This window comes from Argopecten irradians, chromosome 15 (genome assembly GCF_041381155.1).
Source record: "Argopecten irradians isolate NY chromosome 15, Ai_NY, whole genome shotgun sequence".
NCBI classification, from domain to species: Eukaryota; Metazoa; Mollusca; class Bivalvia; order Pectinida; family Pectinidae; genus Argopecten; species Argopecten irradians.
Window position 1 is genome coordinate 19517038 of NC_091148.1, and position 19754 is coordinate 19536791.

General features: G+C 34.5%; 2 protein-coding genes across 3 annotated transcripts; both read right to left on the reverse strand.

Moving 5' to 3' along the window:
* Positions 1 to 480: 480 nt before the first annotated feature.
* Positions 481 to 4347, reverse strand: LOC138309632 (short-chain collagen C4-like). Its single transcript, XM_069250855.1, has 3 exons — positions 3802 to 4347; positions 3203 to 3277; positions 481 to 2862 (listed from the first exon to the last, which is right to left on the reverse strand). Exons 1-3 carry the CDS (start codon positions 4034 to 4036, stop codon positions 2384 to 2386), a joined length of 789 nt encoding a protein of 262 aa, XP_069106956.1. The 5' UTR covers positions 4037 to 4347; the 3' UTR covers positions 481 to 2383.
* A 1195-nt stretch (positions 4348 to 5542) lies between these two features.
* LOC138309036 (muscarinic acetylcholine receptor M4-like) lies at positions 5543 to 19150 on the reverse strand. 2 transcript variants are annotated; one of them, XM_069250137.1, is made up of 2 exons: positions 18931 to 19150; positions 5543 to 7797 (listed from the first exon to the last, which is right to left on the reverse strand). In XM_069250137.1, the coding sequence occupies exon 2, from the start codon at positions 7729 to 7731 to the stop codon at positions 6166 to 6168; it is 1566 nt and encodes a 521-aa protein (XP_069106238.1). In that variant the 5' UTR covers positions 7732 to 7797; positions 18931 to 19150; the 3' UTR covers positions 5543 to 6165. The 2 variants fall into 2 exon arrangements, with proteins under 2 accessions (XP_069106238.1, XP_069106239.1); XM_069250138.1 differs by lacking the exon at positions 18931 to 19150 and adding an exon at positions 14258 to 14924.
* Positions 19151 to 19754: the final 604 nt, after the last annotated feature.

The following is a 19754-nucleotide window of genomic DNA, read 5'->3' on the forward strand; positions in this document are numbered from 1 at the left end:
GTGTACAGTTATGTTATCTCCAATATTGTGTATCAGTTATGTTATCTCCAATATTGTGTATCAGTTATGTTATCTCCAATATTGTGTATCAGTTATGTTATCTCCAATATTGTGTATCAGTTATGTTATCTCCAATATTGTGTATCAGTTATGTTTATCTCCAATATTGTGTATCAGTTATGTTATCTCCAATATTGTGTAATCAGTTATGTTATCTCCAATATTGTGTATCAGTTATGTTATCTCCAATATTGTGTATCAGTTATGTTATCTCCAATATTGTGTATCAGTTATGTTATCTCCAATATTGTGTAACAGTTATGTTATCTCCAATATTGTGTAACAGTTATGTTATCTCCAATATTGTGTAACAGTTATGTTATCTCCAATATTGTGTAACAGTTATGTTATCTCCAATATTGTGTATCAGTTATGTTATCTCCAATATTGTGTATCAGTTATGTTATCTCCAATATTGTGTGTATCAGTTATGTTATCTCCAATATTGTGTATCAGTTATGTTATCTCCAATATTGTGTATCAGTTATGTTATCTCCAATATTGTGTAACAGTTATGTTATCTCCAATATTGTGTAACAGTTATGTTATCTCCAATATTGTGTATCAGTTATGTTATCTCCAATATTGTGTAACAGTTATGTTATCTCCAATATTGTGTAACAGTTATGTTATCTCCAATATTGTGTATCAGTTATGTTATCTCCAATATTGTGTAACAGTTATGTTATCTCCAATATTGTGTAACAGTTATGTTATCTCCAATATTGTGTATCAGTTATGTTATCTCCAATATTGTGTATCAGTTATGTTATCTCCAATATTGTGTATCAGTTATGTTATCTCCAATATTGTGTATCAGTTATGTTATCTCCAATATTGTGTATCAGTTATGTTATCTCCAATATTGTGTATCAGTTATGTTATCTCCAATATTGTGTATCAGTTATTTTATCTCCAATATTGTGTATCAGTTATTTTATCTCCAATATTGTGTATCAGTTATGTTATCTCCAATATTGTGTAACAGTTATGTTATCTCCAATATTGTGTAACAGTTATGTTATCTCCAATATTGTGTAACAGTTATGTTATCTCCAATATTGTGTATCAGTTATGTTATCTCCAATATTGTGTAACAGTTATGTTATCTCCAATATTGTGTAACAGTTATGTTATCTCCAATATTGTGTATCAGTTATGTTATCTCCAATATTGTGTATCAGTTATGTTATCTCCAATATTGTGTATCAGTTATGTTATCTCCAATATTGTGTAACAGTTATGTTATCTCCAATATTGTATAACAGTTATGTTATCTCCAATATTGTGTATCAGTTATGTTATCTCCAATATTGTGTATCAGTTATGTTATCTCCAATATTGTGTATCAGTTATGTTATCTCCAATATTGTGTATCAGTTATGTTATCTCCAATATTGTGTAACAGTTATGTTATCTCCAATATTGTGTATCAGTTATGTTATCTCCAATATTGTGTATCAGTTATGTTATCTCCAATATTGTGTATCAGTTATGTTATCTCCAATATTGTGTATCAGTTATGTTATCTCCAATATTGTGTAACAGTTATGTTATCTCCAATATTGTGTATCAGTTATGTTATCTCCAATATTGTGTATCAGTTATGTTATCTCCAATATTGTGTTTCAGTTATGTTATCTCCAATATTGTGTTTCAGTTATGTTATCTCCAATATTGTGTTTCAGTTATGTTATCTCCAATATTGTGTAACAGTTATGTTATCTCCAATATTGTGTATCAGTTATATTTTTTCCAGTTTTGTGTATCAGTTATATTTTTTCCAATATTGTATGCTAACATAAACTTAAATCTTGGCATATAGTTTTACTTAATATTGTTCCATTATTGGAAAAACCTAGCAACGAAGTAAGCATTTTTAAATGACTTGACTATCGAAGTTTTTTTGTCAGAGTAGATAAGATTGTGTCCAATTTTTGTTCAATATGCTAAAATTTTGAAATAGAATGTTCGCATTAAAAGATACACAAGCAGGTTTAACTGACATTTGAAACCATTCTAATGTATACTATGGGGATCATAAAGCAACATAATGCTATTCATAATATTTGAATTCTATTACTGCATTATTGCAAAAATAAGTCCAGTAATTTTATCATACCAAGGCATATCTTTAACCTTTAACTTTACCTTTTATAAGTGTAGGCATTGGAATACATTGAAAATGAAGCATACTGTTGTTGAGAAAAAGTATTGATGTCCGTATAGTATAATATAGCGAACATTGTAATTAAACAATAAAGTTGTTTTCACGTCTACAAGTATCTATATATATAATATTTTAAAGCATATGAGTCATATTTCACTTCATGCAAACCACACAGGGAAGAAATTTGCTATCTACATACGGAGGGCAGGGAAGTGACCCACATTTTGTTTGGACTCCATAGAATAGTTTCCCATTCTTGTTTACTCCAGATTTAGATATTTCTGGTTCCTGGTCAACGCATGCGTACTGGGAAGCCGCTTTGTGGTTTTGGGCACCTGCTGCTAGGTTACCATGGTAAGCTTCTGTCCATCCGGGGTAGCACGTGATCCTTCCCGGAATCATAATGGAGGTTGTGTACTGGTTTCCAAGACAAACAGCACAAGGTACATCGTCCATATAATCGGTTCCCCCGAACAAATCACATGGAGACTGGTATTCCGCCCCGAACATGTAGGCAATATCGTCATTGCTGTAAGTTAGATCACTCTTGGGTCCCCAGACCGGCTCGTGAGGCAAACACACGTAGTCCACTGCTGCCCCGACATGCGTGTAATCAGATCCTCCAGCGTAGCCTGCAGAATTTTGTAAACCATCGGTATTATAGCAAATATTTATACAAAGTGAAGAGATAATGGCATAATACGATGCTAACTACAAAATTTATCAAAATCTTCAGTACATGCTATGTAAATTATTGACACATTTATAGGAGTACACATATGTTCTTCCTTATATAAATGCTTTGGTTTGATTGCTTAAACGTCACATTAACAGTCAAGGTCATTTAAAGTATGTTTCCGACTCAACATTATTGATATCAAAACTCTATATATAGATGACCTAAGATGAAGTTGGAACGACAAAACATGCGAGATTGCCCGTGTTACATGTTAAAAATGAAAATACACTGACCTGTGTAAACTATGGATGTTACATTGGCAGGGCAGCCCTTTCTTCCCCATCTTGTGAAAACTACTCCGTTTCTGTCTGTGAACAACAACCAATTAGAACAGTTTTATACTGTTTATAAAACTCAAATGTTACGCACGGATGATTCCATCGTCCTTATAACGAACTTTTTCATTGACTTAAAATATGTCTTTTTATACGGTCAAATATAGCGTAGTCGTTTTCTCTACTCAACCAATCGCAAATGCCCGTTTCTTTGTATCAGGTCTTCCGTGAGTTTACGGGGTTTATTTTTGTGATCATATGTCCAAGTTGAGATGACAATTAGGGTCAACCTACTTAATCTCGTGTGTAATTTAATTTCCTATATTACTCGGGGAATGATTTCTAGCGAAAACGTTTTACTAACATGAACAGAAGTACTTGTGTGACAGAAAATCGCTAAATTCACCAGTTCTGAAAATAAGTTACTTAACCGTAATTGGTATATAACTCGTATGACTGTAAATTGCGAAATCTACGAAAAAAACTTACTCGTAGAAAATCGCGAATACAGTCGCTGAGGCAATAAGACTACGGTAACAAGAATATAGCTTTTTTACCTTTCGCTAAATTATCAATTTCCTTTTTCATTTCCTTTTCCAAGCGTCTGATCATTTCTTTGTTCATTTCCACCAGACTGGTGTATTTAGCCTCCAAATGGTCGGATATATAACTCTCCAATATAGGCCTGACGTTCTCCAGCAATTTCTGCTCCAACACGGCCTCCAAAACAACATCTCTTTTAATAGACTGACAATCCACTACCACAAATACTATTATGAACAGTTGCCACATTTTCCAGTTAGAGCGCAAATAAATCCAACATAAAACAAATCCGTTAATGTGGATGATAATAATAGGTTAAAATGGATGGTTAATAGATGTGGTACGTAACAAAATTTTGTAAGTTTCGAGTTTTTATGCTTTGATTTGAATGTACACGTCAGCCCATATTATTTTCCGTTCGCAATGAAACCTGCTGGCACAAAACGTTGCAAAAACGGTTTTTAAATCCGCTTAACTAGAGCGAATATGGTCATAACAAATCGCTAATAGTAAACGTCTATCAATCTGCCAAACGATACACTTCATGACACAGTATAATACTGATGTCACGAGAAAGCTTTTAAAATAACCTTTGATACGGAACTATCCTAAGTCCGTTTTTGTAAGTATCTTATGTGTCGGCGACAAACACTTCACCTCTTCGGTCTCAAATGGTATTACAAGTGTACACTTAGGAATTTTGTTCGTTAAGTTGTCATCGTAGTCTTTTGATTTCCATTGTTGCATTGTTGCTATCCATTATCCTTTATGAACATGTACTTCTACGACATAGTATCATCATAGTTGTTACGTCGTATTAAAAGTCCCAGAGTCCTGAAGGATATTCAACACCAAAAACACCAAAAATTGGAAATTTTAACCACTCATAGGATTTTTCTATAATTTCTAAGTATTACTGAGTTATCATCTCATCACCCAACCAACCAGCACCACGCCATTTATTTGTTTTTGAGTAAAATTATGTTATATAAGGAAACAAGATCTTTGGTGTTAATATCAGTGCCTTCAAGGCAACGGATTGTCGATAATAACATTTTTTGTGTTAATTAGATATATATATACACGATTTAACACCAATTATTGTTCAAATGATGGATATCATTTATGCTCTGTCAGTGGTGGAGCATCTTTTAATGAAAATTTTAACTACTCATCGGACTTTCCTAAAAATCCTAAGTAGTACATTTCATCACTCAACCAACAAGCACCACACCATTTCTTTGTTTTTGAGTAAAACTATTATATAAGGAATTGATATATTTGGCGTTGTGATTGAGGTTTAGCAATTTGATGAACTTTAAAGAGGCTCCACTGCTGACGAATGGTATGTTTTTCTTTTTGAAAAACAGGAGCAGTCGAATAAGTATCTTTTCTTCGGTTCCAAAAGTTACTTACTTTAAACCAAAGAAGTTTGAGCTTCTTACTTCTTTACTTCAAGATAATGATATCAAAACTAATTAATTGTGTCCCGAAAACAATCTATGCACTATGCGCTTTGTGGAATAAGGTACCGATTGCATGTGTACCAAAAGCAAAATAAATTATGTTGTATGTATTTTTGTGTTAATTAGACACATTATATTTATGGTTAAACATCATTTATTTTTAAATGGTGAGTATCGTTGTTGCTCTATTGGCGGTGGAGTATCTTTAACATGCATTCTGATAATTCCGTAATTTTCTGTTAACTTTTTAAAGAATAACTACCACTCTTTCTAAATTTTTCGGAACATGTTTAATTCTTCTCATATCATTATAACCTCAATCTTAATAATGAATATCAAAAACATTGATATATATATATATGTATAAATATCCGTAACAGTTTCTTTAGAGTTAGTAAAGTAACCTTACAAAGAAATATATATCGCTAAAACAATATGTACATGCGAAAACGAACACGTATAAAAATAACAGTTAAAATGATATTGGGTACAGATTTGTCAATATCTTAGATAGTTTTATATGAATGACAAGTAAATGCAAGATTCAGATCGGGGAAATGAATTGAAATCTAATGAAGGTGGTCTCTCAACGATATACTCGATTTGTCTCCCTTATTACACTTATTGGAAGCTTTCAAACTAGCATACAAGACGGTAACAAATACTTTTTATTAAATCGTAATTTATCAAAAAGGTATAATACAACTATCTCACAAATTCATTATTATCAAATGATTTTATCCATCTATAATTAAACCTCAGCTATTAAATTTTATCGATTTAAGTATAATTATTAAATAAAAAACACTTCAAATATCTTGCACCTTGATTTAGTTAATAAGTAAAATAATAATACAATATACAGGGGACTGTCCAAGCATCGGCGGAATACTACAGCGGAAGTGACGTCATCTACGTCGATCGAGACATACCACTGAGTTCCGCGTTAGTTATATCCCCCTCTTTCTGTTTAGACTTACAGCAACAACACAGCACTCTTGCACATTGTCCAAATACCATTTTCTTAAACTCGGTGTTCAAGAATCCGTAAATGATGGGATTTAAAGCACAATTAAATAGGAATGATCTGTGAAAGAGTTCACTTGCAACGAGTTGTGATGGTGTGAAGTCATTCGGATTGTACGTTATAAATAACGTAGACCAAATAACTAGCGTCAAGTACGGCAAGAAACTAAGAACGAACGCAATGCTAATGGACAACGCTATAATCGTGTACCTTTTTGTGTTGATATTCTGTGATCTCATTTTTTCTCTCTGGTTGTCGATATGTCCAGTAGCTAATGAGTCACGTGTATCTATATCCGTCATGGAACTCGTTGTTGAGGCGAACGACAGCCGGGATGTAGCTGATCCCTCGCGCAATGGGCTTCCGAATTTCGGCGCCATTGACCTGTCTTTACTGCGAGCCATAGTTGCCGAACTTACTCGGCGGTTATTCTCAGGGACTTCAGTGCCTGATTTTTCAGTAAAACTTCTCGTTTGCCGTACTTGTGACGTCATACCGCTGACTATGTCTTTTTTGTGATATGGGTCAATCATTTGAGGTATAATTTTATGTGGACCCATTTTAATTGACCGAGCACTGATCGCGATGGAATTAGCCGATGTTGGTCGGCCGTAGTCGTCCTCGCCAATGGGAGACAGGGCACCATCACGTAGGTCATCACCGAAACCAGATGAATCATCCAATCTCCCTCTTCCTTCCGAATGTGTTACGTCGCTTGCAACCGTCATGGAACTATGAGGCCGGGCAGACGAAGCCTTTCGTTCTATCCCCGTGGCGTAGAACCGGAAGCTGCGCAACTTGTACAATTGTCTCCCGACAAGAGTGTACAAAGCCGTGAGAACAATGAAAACTATGATGAAACAAAGGAAGAGATAGGCATTATAGATAGTCACAAATAATTTAAAATCATCGTCCGGATTTAGCGTGCAATCACGCGCAACTACATTTGGGTCCTCCGTAAGGTTTTTCTGAATCACAGTGTTTAGTAAGACGGCGGGCCATGAACAAAACATTGCGAAAACTACCACTGCAAATATAATCCATCTTGCCATTTTCTCCGTTATTTGAGCTTCGAAAGGTTTGCAGATTTTCCGGAATCGGTCGACTGCTATGGCAATAAGAGTCGTCCCGGAACCAATACAGGAAAAATAATTCACAAATCGGAGGGCCCGGCAGGTTGCGGCACTGTCGAAAGTATAGAAGTTGATTAAGTCTGAAATCTCCATAGGCATAGAAATCACACAGGAAATGAGGTCGAATAGTGCCAGTGTAACGATAAACATGTATGATGCTGTAGTCTTCATTCGACATCCGTAAAAATAAATAACTAAAGGATTTCCTATTAGACCTATTACCATAAGCACTGCAATGACTATGATTGCCGGAAGTAGAATGGATACATAATTGTCATTTATTTCCTGTAGACGCGTTTCCTGTTCTGGCGTATTCATTTTGACGCTTGATGACTCTTCCTAGTCACTGAATGTTTGACACGGATGGGATTCTTCATGGACTACCTGCAACGATGAAAATGAAATATTAGATATATTTTATCAGTTAAGTATACAGAATAATATTTTATCGCATAATCATACTTTAGTGGGAAATGACATAAGGATATCTCAAATATAGCTACATATACCGATTATCTAGCTAATGGGTAGCGTATTAATTTAATAACACTGGATAGATATATACACTTAGGCGTGCAAGTATCAGTTGAAATTTTGCATTTAAAATCACAATTTTTCCTCATCAAAATGACACAAAATATCATCTTTTGTTGATTTCTTTGCACAAGAAAACCTTACAAATGATCTGGTTCACATATATCTATATGCACAAAAGCATGAAGGCAATCAATGAGTTGGTCACAGTTGACCGAGTTGGTCAAATTATCAGTTTCTGATAATTCAGAAAAATGAGACATACATATATACTATTTTTCAATTTCAATTCTTGTTGAAATCCACAAATAATAGTCACTGTTGAATGGCGACCTCTTTTTGAGACAGAAGTTCCTTTCTATCTGTATGCACTACATAGTTATACATATGTCGTTTTAGTAAATATCTTCCTTTAATATGCATTAGAATATATTACGGCAAAATGTGATGATATGAGGGTTGAAATATCTCACAATGCACCATTCTACCCCATTGTCATAGGCAGCTTTCTTTGTTAGGAGTAGGGAAACCATGGTCATTCGTAATATAACTATGGTTATCAACCATTCACCAGCTTCCCAATTGGTACTCAATACGGTTGGTCGGTTGGTTTTAGTTGATTCATTTCCCATTTGAGGCTAGACTCATTTACAGCCGGCTCCCCGTGCTTGTGGTGTATTGCGAGTATGAGTTGAATACGTTGTTTTCGGAGAATGTTCGTGTTCTTTGTAACAGTGCTATCTCACTGCAGCAAGCTACCAGAAACAACAAAAAATGAAACCACATCCGATCACATTATACTGACAATTGGATAAACCATTCGTTCAACTCCCTGTATGCTGAACGCTAAGCAGGAGCAGAAACTACCACTTTTATAAACTATGGTGTGTCTCAGTCAGCCAGGGGAAGGAACCTAGATCCTTCCTTACAGGGGTGTGTGTTCAACTGAAGACCAAAAGCGGTCTCAAGGGAGATGTCAAGAAAAAGAATGACGTAAGAATGACGAGAAGCACACCGGATAATTTTGTAAGTAATTATGGGTTCCAATATGCATGAAATCGGGCATCAATTTTCAAATCCTACCTATCAACATATAGCTCGCCACCATAGTAGTAGCAATTTCCGGTGTACGTTTATACACGATATGCATGTAAACAGAATGGCAATAACTTAAAACGATATTCTATTAAGTATATGTAAGGAGCACTATATCATACAGTTTGAGCAAAAATAAACAAGGTCGTAAACATCAACAGACAGGACACGCAATCAATTGATAATAAATATGGTAATATACATTTTTAGTTATATATGTGTCTATGTTGACGGGTTTTTTTATCTTACATAATGTGTTCACGCCGAGCGTTAAGTTTGTGCTGGGCCTTTGGTATATGATGAGAGGTACATTACCCAACATCCCCCTATACAATACAATTACTGGTTAACTACCTCCGAGTCGTTCTGCTCTGAATAGTATTAATAATAGCAATAACTTGCAGTTGGTGTCGAACTTTTCTTGCAGGGAAACTTTTGATAACCACCATGGGTAATGGCAAGTAAAATTCTGATTCATTCTCTAGATATATACAAGTTGCAAGAGTAAATATATAACCGGATAAAATGATACATATATTAGATATTCGGGTCCCTCCATATCTAAATCGTTCATTATTTTGATAACCATATTTTGATACTCTTCCTTCATTCATTCTTCCTTCCTTCTCTTCATTCATTCATTCATTCATTCATTCTTCATTCATTATCATTAATCATATACTTAGTCACTATTCATTTATTTATTCATTCAATCAATTATATATTTATTCACCGTGGCTTTATTCATTTTTTCATACGTTCGTTCATAAGCATGCAGGTCACGGTGTCTGCTGCCCTATTTCATGATCGTTAAGTGCGACTAAATTCGGGGTCTTATCTTTTCTCATTATGCTTTGTGCATACCATTAAGAGTCAGTATAATGTGACAGGTTGGGGTGTGCTGCTTGGTGTCTTGACAGTATGCATTAGTGAGTGATGACAATAAAAAGGACAATAGTTCAAATATTACAAGGTGACACAACACAAATATATCGCAGCCTCCAAAAACACTCTGACATCTACACATCCATTACCATGACAACAAGGAAGGCTATCATTTATAGGTTATCAGACCAAATTCATTTATCCATCAAAGATTTTATTCATCCATTCAGTCATTTGTTCTGTCGTTCAGTCATCGATTAATTTACGTGTTTGTAGAATTACATTATATAATTCCATTTCTAACAATGGGCAGTTCCATTGGTTAAGACATGTATTGTTTCAATCTATGAAGGAAAAACAGTGTTGTTGACGCTTCGCGCTTTATATATAATGCATCAATTTTGTGGTATATCTCAATAAAATTGAAATCATTTTCAAAATAATCATGGAATAAAAAAGCATTAAAATTTTTTTTTAAACTGTCATTTAAAACGCTTTTCAATTTTGTCCACATGTGAAGAAAATTGACTTTATCACTATACGATTAGCATCACATATACGGGCCACTGGATCGAATTTTAAATAGAAATTATTTTGATGTTTCCATTTATATATATATTTTTACTTCTTACATTGCAGGTAATCTCTTCTATTTTTCAATGATGATGGGATATTTAAAAAATGAAATTAAAGTTGCATAATAGGTATTGCAGTTCGATTTAGACAAGGAGAATAATCGTATTTATCGAATTAAGTTTTACGTTAGTGCTGACCAATACACAAGACTTTTGTTTAATTTTACATTGTTGAACAGACATGACCGCATTGACCCTTTATACACTGTAATATGATGATATATCTGTTTTGGACTAACCCCGACAAAGTCTTCAAATGATTGTATTACTAACAGCCGTTTCACAGCAGTTAAACCGGTCCCGAAATACACACAAATAAGACGATTTTGTTATTGTTTTAGACAAATGTAGGATATTTCATATTCTTATAAGAAAATGTTTATTAACCTGACTGGTTTGACAGTTTTGCAATATTAACCAAATAATTCTTGATCAAATGATCATCGCTGATACTCTCCACATATATAAAGACGCAAGTCGATTTGGGGGTTGTTTTCGTTTCGATGACCAGGTACCATATTTTCAATGGAAGTCGTTACTCCTACAAACGTTTCGTTTAATCTGCTTTTGTATACATAATATATTTAATATTTACACGATTGCAGATTAAACTTGTTAATCATTGTATATTCAATGAGTGTTTGGTCCAGTTTCAATTGTGTGCTAATCTTTCTCGTACGTGTAGGAAAAGAATCCATTAATCCGATTTATACATATGTTTTGTCGACTAATACAGAAGAATATTTAATGATTATTGAATGTCCATTTAGTTATATTTCAATAGCAATGTGAAAATAAGTGGGACCTCTCCCTCAATATCAATGCATAACAAGAGGAGACAAACGCCCTCTCCATTCCGGAGCAAACCCGCGCTCCCCGCCCTGAATGGTACATCATTGTTACATGTCCGAATGTGTCCGCTACGCAGTGTCAATTGCATTTTGTTTCAATGAGGTTTTACTGTAAATTATAGCAAATTATTCCGTCCTTGCATATTACAGAGTTAGCTCCCTTGAGGGTAGGTATCGATTGTTACGTAATTATTTTTTGAGCGCGATTCCCGTCGTTTTCTCAGAAAAGCATGACGTTACGCTCGCAATCACATGACGTCACAATCAATACCTACCCGCAAGCGTAGACAACTCTGTAATATGCAAATTCGGAATAATAATAACGCACACACCTCACCCACTTGCAGCTACATTACTTATAGGTAAAGTCGTTCATACATTACACAGGCGTTGAAAATGTAGAACCAAAATAAGTATCCCTTAGTTGTATATTCTTTAATTTCTTTGGAATAAGACATGTCACTTTTTTGGTAAACGCCTTTTTATTCATTTTTTTTTTTATTTTTCATTTATTTATATTTTTGTTAGTTTGTTTGTTTCATTAACGTCATACAGAATTAACTGCCAGGGTCATGTAAGGACGCCACCCCCCTCATTTATGTATGTGGTGTGTAAAGTGCGTAGTGCGTGATTTGGTAGACTGCGATATATTCATGTTATGTCTCCCTGTATAGTGGAACTTTTGCCCTTTTTATAGTGCTATATCACTGCAGCATGCCGCCGAAGACACCAAAGAACACATTTCACCCGGTCACATTATACTGACAACTGAATGTCTCCCACGACAGGAGTTTGTGATGATGTTGGCTATAATGTTTATTGTCTTGCAATGTTTCAGAGAGATCATACTATGCAATATAAATGCCTTTTTACATGTGATCATTAGGAAATACATGATATCATATCGTTATTTAGTTACCCTTGTTAAATTGAGTATAATTGCATTTAACGTCGATGTCAGGTATTCCGTCTTTGCATATTACAAAGTTAGCTCCCTTGCAGGTAGGTATCGATTGTTACGTCATCATTTTGTGAGCGCAATTCACGTTGTTTTCTCCGAAATGTATGACGTTACGCTCGCAAACACATGACGTCACAATCAATACCTACCCACAAGAGCAGATAACTCTGTCATATGCAAATACAGATTACTAGAAACAAGATGACAGGGGAATGTTGATATACAGTTAATCGTGTGATCCAAGACCACGTAAGAGACAAATAGACAAGGTATGTATCGCCAAGTGAAGTGATCTCTATACATTGGTCATGACCATTGACCAGTTGGGACCCCAAGGAAGCACTAAACAGGTGGTATCTGTACAGAGGTGGTCGCTAAGGCAAGTTTGACTGTACACGCCAAAGTTCTCCAGGGGGTACAATATAATTATTTGAAGTCAGAAGCAATAATTCACATAAGCATATTCCATGTCATATTAGCAATGGAAATGAGTAAACAAAAAATGTTATCATACTTTCTAATACAATTGTGAAGGCAGCATACAGTGAGAGCAATTTACATAGGCATTGGCTGCTGTTAAATTCCTTTTCAATTTAAATTTATTGAAATAAAATTGTGTTGAAATTGAAACATACACCCCTAATACCTCACAAAAAATGTCATATTCTTCTCGAGAATCTGTTTCTTCTCACCAAATTCTCTTGGATAAAAATATGACAGATCACTTTAGCCTTTTAACTAGTTAATTGAGTTTCGTAAAGGAGTGTGAAATTAATAAAGTGATTTCAAATGAATCTGTTCTTAATTAGATCGCATTGACTTGTTAGTCTTCATGAGGCGAGATGTCTTTAAAGCGAGAAATTGGTTCATCATTATGCAATCCCAGTGTGCTTCGGTTGTCAGAATGTCATTTCTCCTCAGATTTTTACAATGTTAGTATGGATGCACTTTACTTTATCAATAAAATGCATCATGCATTTGCAGAGTTATCTGCCCTTGTGGGTAGGTATTTCTTATGACGTCATGTGTTTACAAAAGTAACGTCATAATTGTTGGAGAAAGCGACGCGAATTGCACTCAAAAAATATTGACGTAATAATTGAAACCTATCCACAAGGGAGCTAACTCTGTAATATACAAAGACGGACTATTTGCACATGCGCCATACTTCAATGAGATAGATTGCACTAATACAAGGACAGGAATTCCATTCCACTATTACAAGGAGACTCAACGCAAATATATCACAGCCTCTAAAATCATACATGAATTCACAGACCGATACACATTGCACACATGGGAGGCCATCATATCATATACATTTTTAAAATTCAGAGCAGTCGTTCGGTAGCATACGTATCTAACCTTATCAATTCTACCTTATTCTAAAATTATTGGTTTGTTATTCTTTATTCAGGCTTCTGTCATTTTTCTCGAACGATTGACCTACCAGAGGGTGAATGATCAAAACTACCTTCAGAAATTCATAGTTTGAGAATTTTTAATATGCATTAAATAATGTGGATTGCCATCAAAAGCAATAGTGCAGATAGCAGAAAATTGATGCACATACCATTTCAGTATGAATTTATTCATTATATTTAGCGGGTTAATTTTTTAACGTTCGTGTAACTTTTGTCTTGGGATTGTTTTTGTACTCAACTGACCTTTGATTTTTTAAGGTCGTAATGAGCCCATAGATGCAACAATAATCTGTAAAAATAATTTCGCAAGTCAATTGAGGACAAAACTAAATAGATATTAATAACGACCACAACTAAAATAAAAGTGATGAAAACAACGACAGAAAAAAACAACGGTAACATCAAAACCCGAAGAGATAACAAAATAGATGGCAAAAAGACATATAGTACTTTGCTTACGTATATAAGATGTTGACGGATGTACATGTATACAGTTCCAATTCTCCTGTCGGTGTTTCCAACAGTTCAATGGTTCATCTATTGTGCCATGTTTATCTGCAGTCAGAAGGATATTCCGTACTTCAGGGTTGATAACATGATTCCATAGTGTTTGGCCACTAATGTATACCACGAGTTGTTTTTTTTCACAACCATCAGTTATACGCAATAACTCGACGTTGTTTTCCAGTGGAGAAACTCAAGGGCACATCACGACCCCTTGCACGATCCCAATTACTTTAACTGCACAGTTAAATCCAAATATAGAAACAAAGAAACACAAATAGAATCCATAAGATCGTGTTTAACACGAAATTATAGGCTATACGAAAATTGTCTCGTCCAACTTAAAGGTATTAAACGAGTCATACAGACCGGTTTTGAACGTCTGCTCTACAGATGTAGCTACTCTATGAAAGGTAAGGCGTAAATACCACCCCCTGAACAATCCACAAAATTTTAACACAAAGCCGTGAAATGTTTGCAAGCAAAAGTAAAATAATTCCTGCTGTTTAGTACAGCTTAACGGGAATCTTATTAAAGACCGTAGGTCAAAATGTTTTGACAATATGTCCAAAAGATTAAACCCACACTCTACATGTAAGTCTGTGTCGTAATCTAACGACACGTAGTGGCTTATCAGGTGTATAATAGAGACTACAAATTTTAAAATATCGACATAACACGATGTTTTGTCATAATCCCGGATACACAGAACACATAGAACCGTGGGATTAGTTCTAAGTAATAGACATACATACTAGTACTAGTAGTCTGTTCTATCTGTGGTCCCCAGGACTTTACTACACATAAACACTTAGTTAGCTCCACTGAACACATTCTGTCCTGAGGGAAAACAGATCACAATCGGGTTTCAAGATTATTTTAGTAGAGGTTTTGTAGGAGATGTCATTTGTTAGGATTATCCTAAAGCTATTAACTAACATATGACAAAACAAACAAAGCTGCAGCAAAATTGATAATAATATAACAACAAGCGGGAAAAAACCAAATGTGAAAATCATAAAAATTGAGCCAGGAATGCCAACGAAGACACCATTAACAAGAAAATGATTTTAAGAAGCAGCAACAGATAATATTTAACATTATGATAAGATGTATGTAAACATAATGTATTTGCAATCAGGTTAAAGTCGCTATTTATCAACCAGATCACAATCAGTCTTATTGTCTTGAACAATGAGAAAAGGTTTGTATGAACATTGTATAATCGAGACTTAATTTTATCATTCAGATTAAGAGCAAACAACACTTATATTTTTGTTTAAAGCTCTTCCTATTGTCTGTGACATTAAAATACATTTTATACATATACAGATTATGCACAGACAAGTTTCGACACATTGACATGACATTTGACTAATGAGTGGACTACCGGGTGACTGACAATGGCCTAATATTTTACAAAATGCTTGATTACTGCCAAAAGTGGGCATGAACTTCTTCTTTTACACGTGTTCAGATTAAATAACTTAATCGTACAGTTTGATTGGTATTTGGAGTACCATGAGAAAAACTACCGACCAGCAGTCTCCACCTGCCAAACATGAGATTAAAACCCACAGCCAACAGATGGAGGGCTTGTGGTAATATATCGACACATCTAAACAAGCAGACGTGCCAAAATAAATGTAGTCATATACATTGATATATGAAATGTGATTGGATTTATGGTGGATCATTAAATATTTCATTAAGCTGACGAAACGTGATATTATTTTGTTCATAGATCCATGAGCCTTTGTGAAAAAGACTTTAATTATCAAACCGACGCAAGCATTCTCATCTTATTAATGAAAAATGTATTTTAGTGACATTTTTATTTATTACGAATTATTGTCATGGCCTATTAAATTCTTTGCTTTTCACGCGGTTTCTTTCTTGATAAGTTTGTTTTCGTTTTGAAGATTACAATACAACATTTACATCTTAAAGTAATTTTATCTTCTTTGAAACAGCTTGAATTAACTCATGAAGGTAGTCACCAGCTCGGGTAGCTGGTGTCCATTCCACAATGAAACCCACAACTGTGTAATTATGTATCTATTGTAATCGACACCAACAATTTAGCACTGAAAAAAGAAAAAGATTTAAAACAAGATTTGCATCTCGATACGATACTCTTCTGAAATAATAGCATGACTTCAACAACAAGGACACATAGTGGTCATAATTATCAACATTTGACCCGTGAAATAAACATTTAAGAACATCAGACCGAAAGTGAATTACTTTTATACTTTTAAATCCCTTATGAATAGCCTAAAATTAGCCTAATTCAAGTTTTTATGTAGTGTGTATCGTTGAAAATAGTTTAGCCATAATTACGCTAAAATCTAATATAGTAATGTAATATAAAGTTCTTTGGCCTTATTGCAAGAATTTTGTGACGATACATGGGTATAGGCATTTTAGCTGACTAGTCCAACGGTTTAGCATTTGTGACTGTGGAGATGAGAGTAGACACTGTGCATCGTAGCTATAAATAGCTATATTAATGTCTTCTTGCTAAAATTATATTCAGTCTCGTTCCATACTTTTTTAATCTATTTCATGATAATAAAGAAAAATATGAAAACAATACCCATTCTTATTGGATCAGAGATTCATTTTGAAAAATAAACCTTAATACCGTCACATATATACTTCAGCTCGACTGCTATCACATAATTATAAGACTCATGTCGGTCACATAATGTTCTTACGGTGTACAGAAATCAATATCTCCGTATTTTAAAATTTATTATATTTACACTACAAACTATTCTTTTCTGCTATTATACATAAAAATGCATTGCGTTACAAAATGTGTTTATGGTTTAAAATGATGTATAGCTCCTTTTTTAAATACTTTTATTTTGATTCAGTAAAAACGTAAAAACGAAAAATGAAATATCAAAACAATTTTATCGTCATCAAGCATAGCGTGAACAGCATGCATAAGAAGTGAGTGGCCAGTGACACCTCGACTAGTTAACAATATGTCTATATGTTAACATGTACACTGACAATATCACGTGTTGTTATGATGTCTTGTCATCTCAATTTATCTCGACCATCACGGCCCGCCGGGTACACGTCGGCGGGTCAGACATTGACAGGTGACGGGCGTTACTTAAACAAGACATCACTACCAGAAAACATATGTTAGATATAAAGGGCGATTGTGAGATTAAAATCGATTTTTACCATATTTAAAAGTTCCTAACTAAAACGGTTATAACAACGAAATCAATCTTTATCGTTAACAAGGGAATCTTGCATTTGCTTATTGTTGTAAACTTATCATAGGTCATCGAAATAATTTCCATATGTTTTTATTGCTTTTAAGAAGCTTTTAATTCTTGTTTCTGAAAGGTACTGGGCCATTATAATTACCAACAACACATAATTATAAGTTGCAATATCAAGCGCAAAAACGCATATAATTTCCACACTTATATGCATTACACAAAGATGTCTAGAGCAGGGACACAACAGGATAACTTGCCAATAGGCAGATCGGTAAAAAATCGCTTTGGTATACCATCGTGTGTTATAGCATGCCTTCTGAAAATCAAGGTATGCCCTTATGAATTCGATAGTGTATGCATTATTTATTAAAAGTCTAACATAGCTACACGTTATCTTTTGGAAATTTGTGGTAAATCTTTTCTCGATTGTTTAGATTTAGTTTGACAGAATTTTGCATAAATACGCAGCCAATCAACAGTCTATGTTCGCTTATACCAAGAAAGGTCAACATATTTACTTGTATACTTTAACATCTTCAGATGTTTTTTTCAGTAAATGTTGACTATGCAAATTAAAGCGTGTCTTTAACAATTAGAAACATATTCCCACGTCAAACTATATCATAGGGATTTCAATTGCAATAATATAGACTGAGTAAGTATACGATAGGAGTATGTAGTGAACATTGTCAGTTGTAAAACACGATCATTCAGGCCATATTGCTCCATGAAATATGATGAGCCCTCTCAAAAGACATACAGACATTTACACACGCAATCCATTACATACTGTTGAGACCTCATGACATCATTTAGGTGGTTAATAGTATACCTGTAAGTCTGTTCAGTAATGTCGACCAACAAACAAACTAATTAAAAACTCTAGACTCACGACTTTTACTACTTTCTTTGTAATTTCTCTAAAAGTGACTTTATGAAGAACTTATTATACTTTCTGCTACATCTGGGCGGGTCAAAACAAAAGAAATTTTACACCATCAATTATTAGCTAGCTGTCTTAAAACCAACATTGTGACGTCATTGTTTTGCGATAGAAATTCACGTCGTTATCTCTTTGAAAAGTATGACGTTACGCTCACAAATACATGACGTCACAATCAATACCTACCCGCAAGAGCAGACACCAATATAATAAAGAAATATCTATGTAGATATAGAATGAAAACTATTGATGACAACATCCCATGGTGTTATAAGCTAATGTAAACGTAGGTGGTCCTTTGATTTACATGTAGATATGATTAATTGGAATTAGACACAAACCTATGATCCGTCTTATCTCGTACAGAATAAATGAGGATGTGCACTGCCTATATTTTTATGGATTATTGTAATAACATTATCAATATGGTATCTTACCTTTGATTTTCAGTCATCGTTAACATCCCTTTGATACACGAGTACACTCCATTGTTATATTATCCGTGATATAAACTCTCCTGCCCTGTTGTGCCACTGTTGTACCACTCCCTACCCGCCACAGTAAATCATCGCGTCCTCAGGTATTTCCACCTATTGAGTAGCCTTTACTGTTCACACAGAAGAGACTTATACGGTGTATTTCGCCTAGATTTTGTGTAATTGACAACCCGTGTCGATGTCTGTCGCTCAATGGGCTTACATTTGTAAAGTACAATGTACATTCAATTGCCCCTGTCCTCTGGCACGCTAACGACCCAGCTCTATACTCGGTTATCAGATCTGAAATTGTTTTAAGATTTAAGCCTCTGGACCAATTCTATTCATCTTTATCTATCTGAAGTTCATCTTGCCACAATTTTAAATCTAAATTCTAAATGAGATATCAAAATGGCTAGTGTCGGGAGAAAATTACCTTTGCGTGTATATGTTGTGTTATTTTGCACATTTGAACGATCTTGATGATCCAAATTTAGTCGCCTTATACGATCAGTCAATGAGATCAGCTGTAACACAGTGGAACGACTGATTTGTCTGTAAATAGTTATATGACAAGGTGAGGTATGCTGTTCGGTGGCTTTGACATTTTGCTTTAGTAAATAAGTACTATAAAATGTGAAACGGACAGTATTAGCATGGTTGTAAGACACGGATAAAACGGCCATTCGTTAATATATTAAGATATCACTTAAAAGCGCAAGGACAAAAACATGAATACACCACAGCCTCCTAAACCATACATATGTCCGCACACACAACCCACA

Excerpts from the sequence above, each read along its gene's own strand:
- LOC138309632 (XM_069250855.1), bottom strand. The coding sequence starts at position 4,036 with ATGTGGCAACTGTTCATAATAGTATTTGTGGTAGTGGATTGTCAGTCT. Across the intron at positions 3,278-3,801 it reads AATTGATAATTTAGCGAAAG|ACAGAAACGGAGTAGTTTTC; the intron begins GTAAAAAAGCTA and ends TGTTGTTCACAG. Across the intron at positions 2,863-3,202 it reads AACATCCATAGTTTACACAG|GCTACGCTGGAGGATCTGAT; the intron begins GTCAGTGTATTT and ends AAAATTCTGCAG.
- LOC138309036 (XM_069250137.1), bottom strand. The coding sequence starts at position 7,731 with ATGAATACGCCAGAACAGGAAACGCGTCTACAGGAAATAAATGACAAT.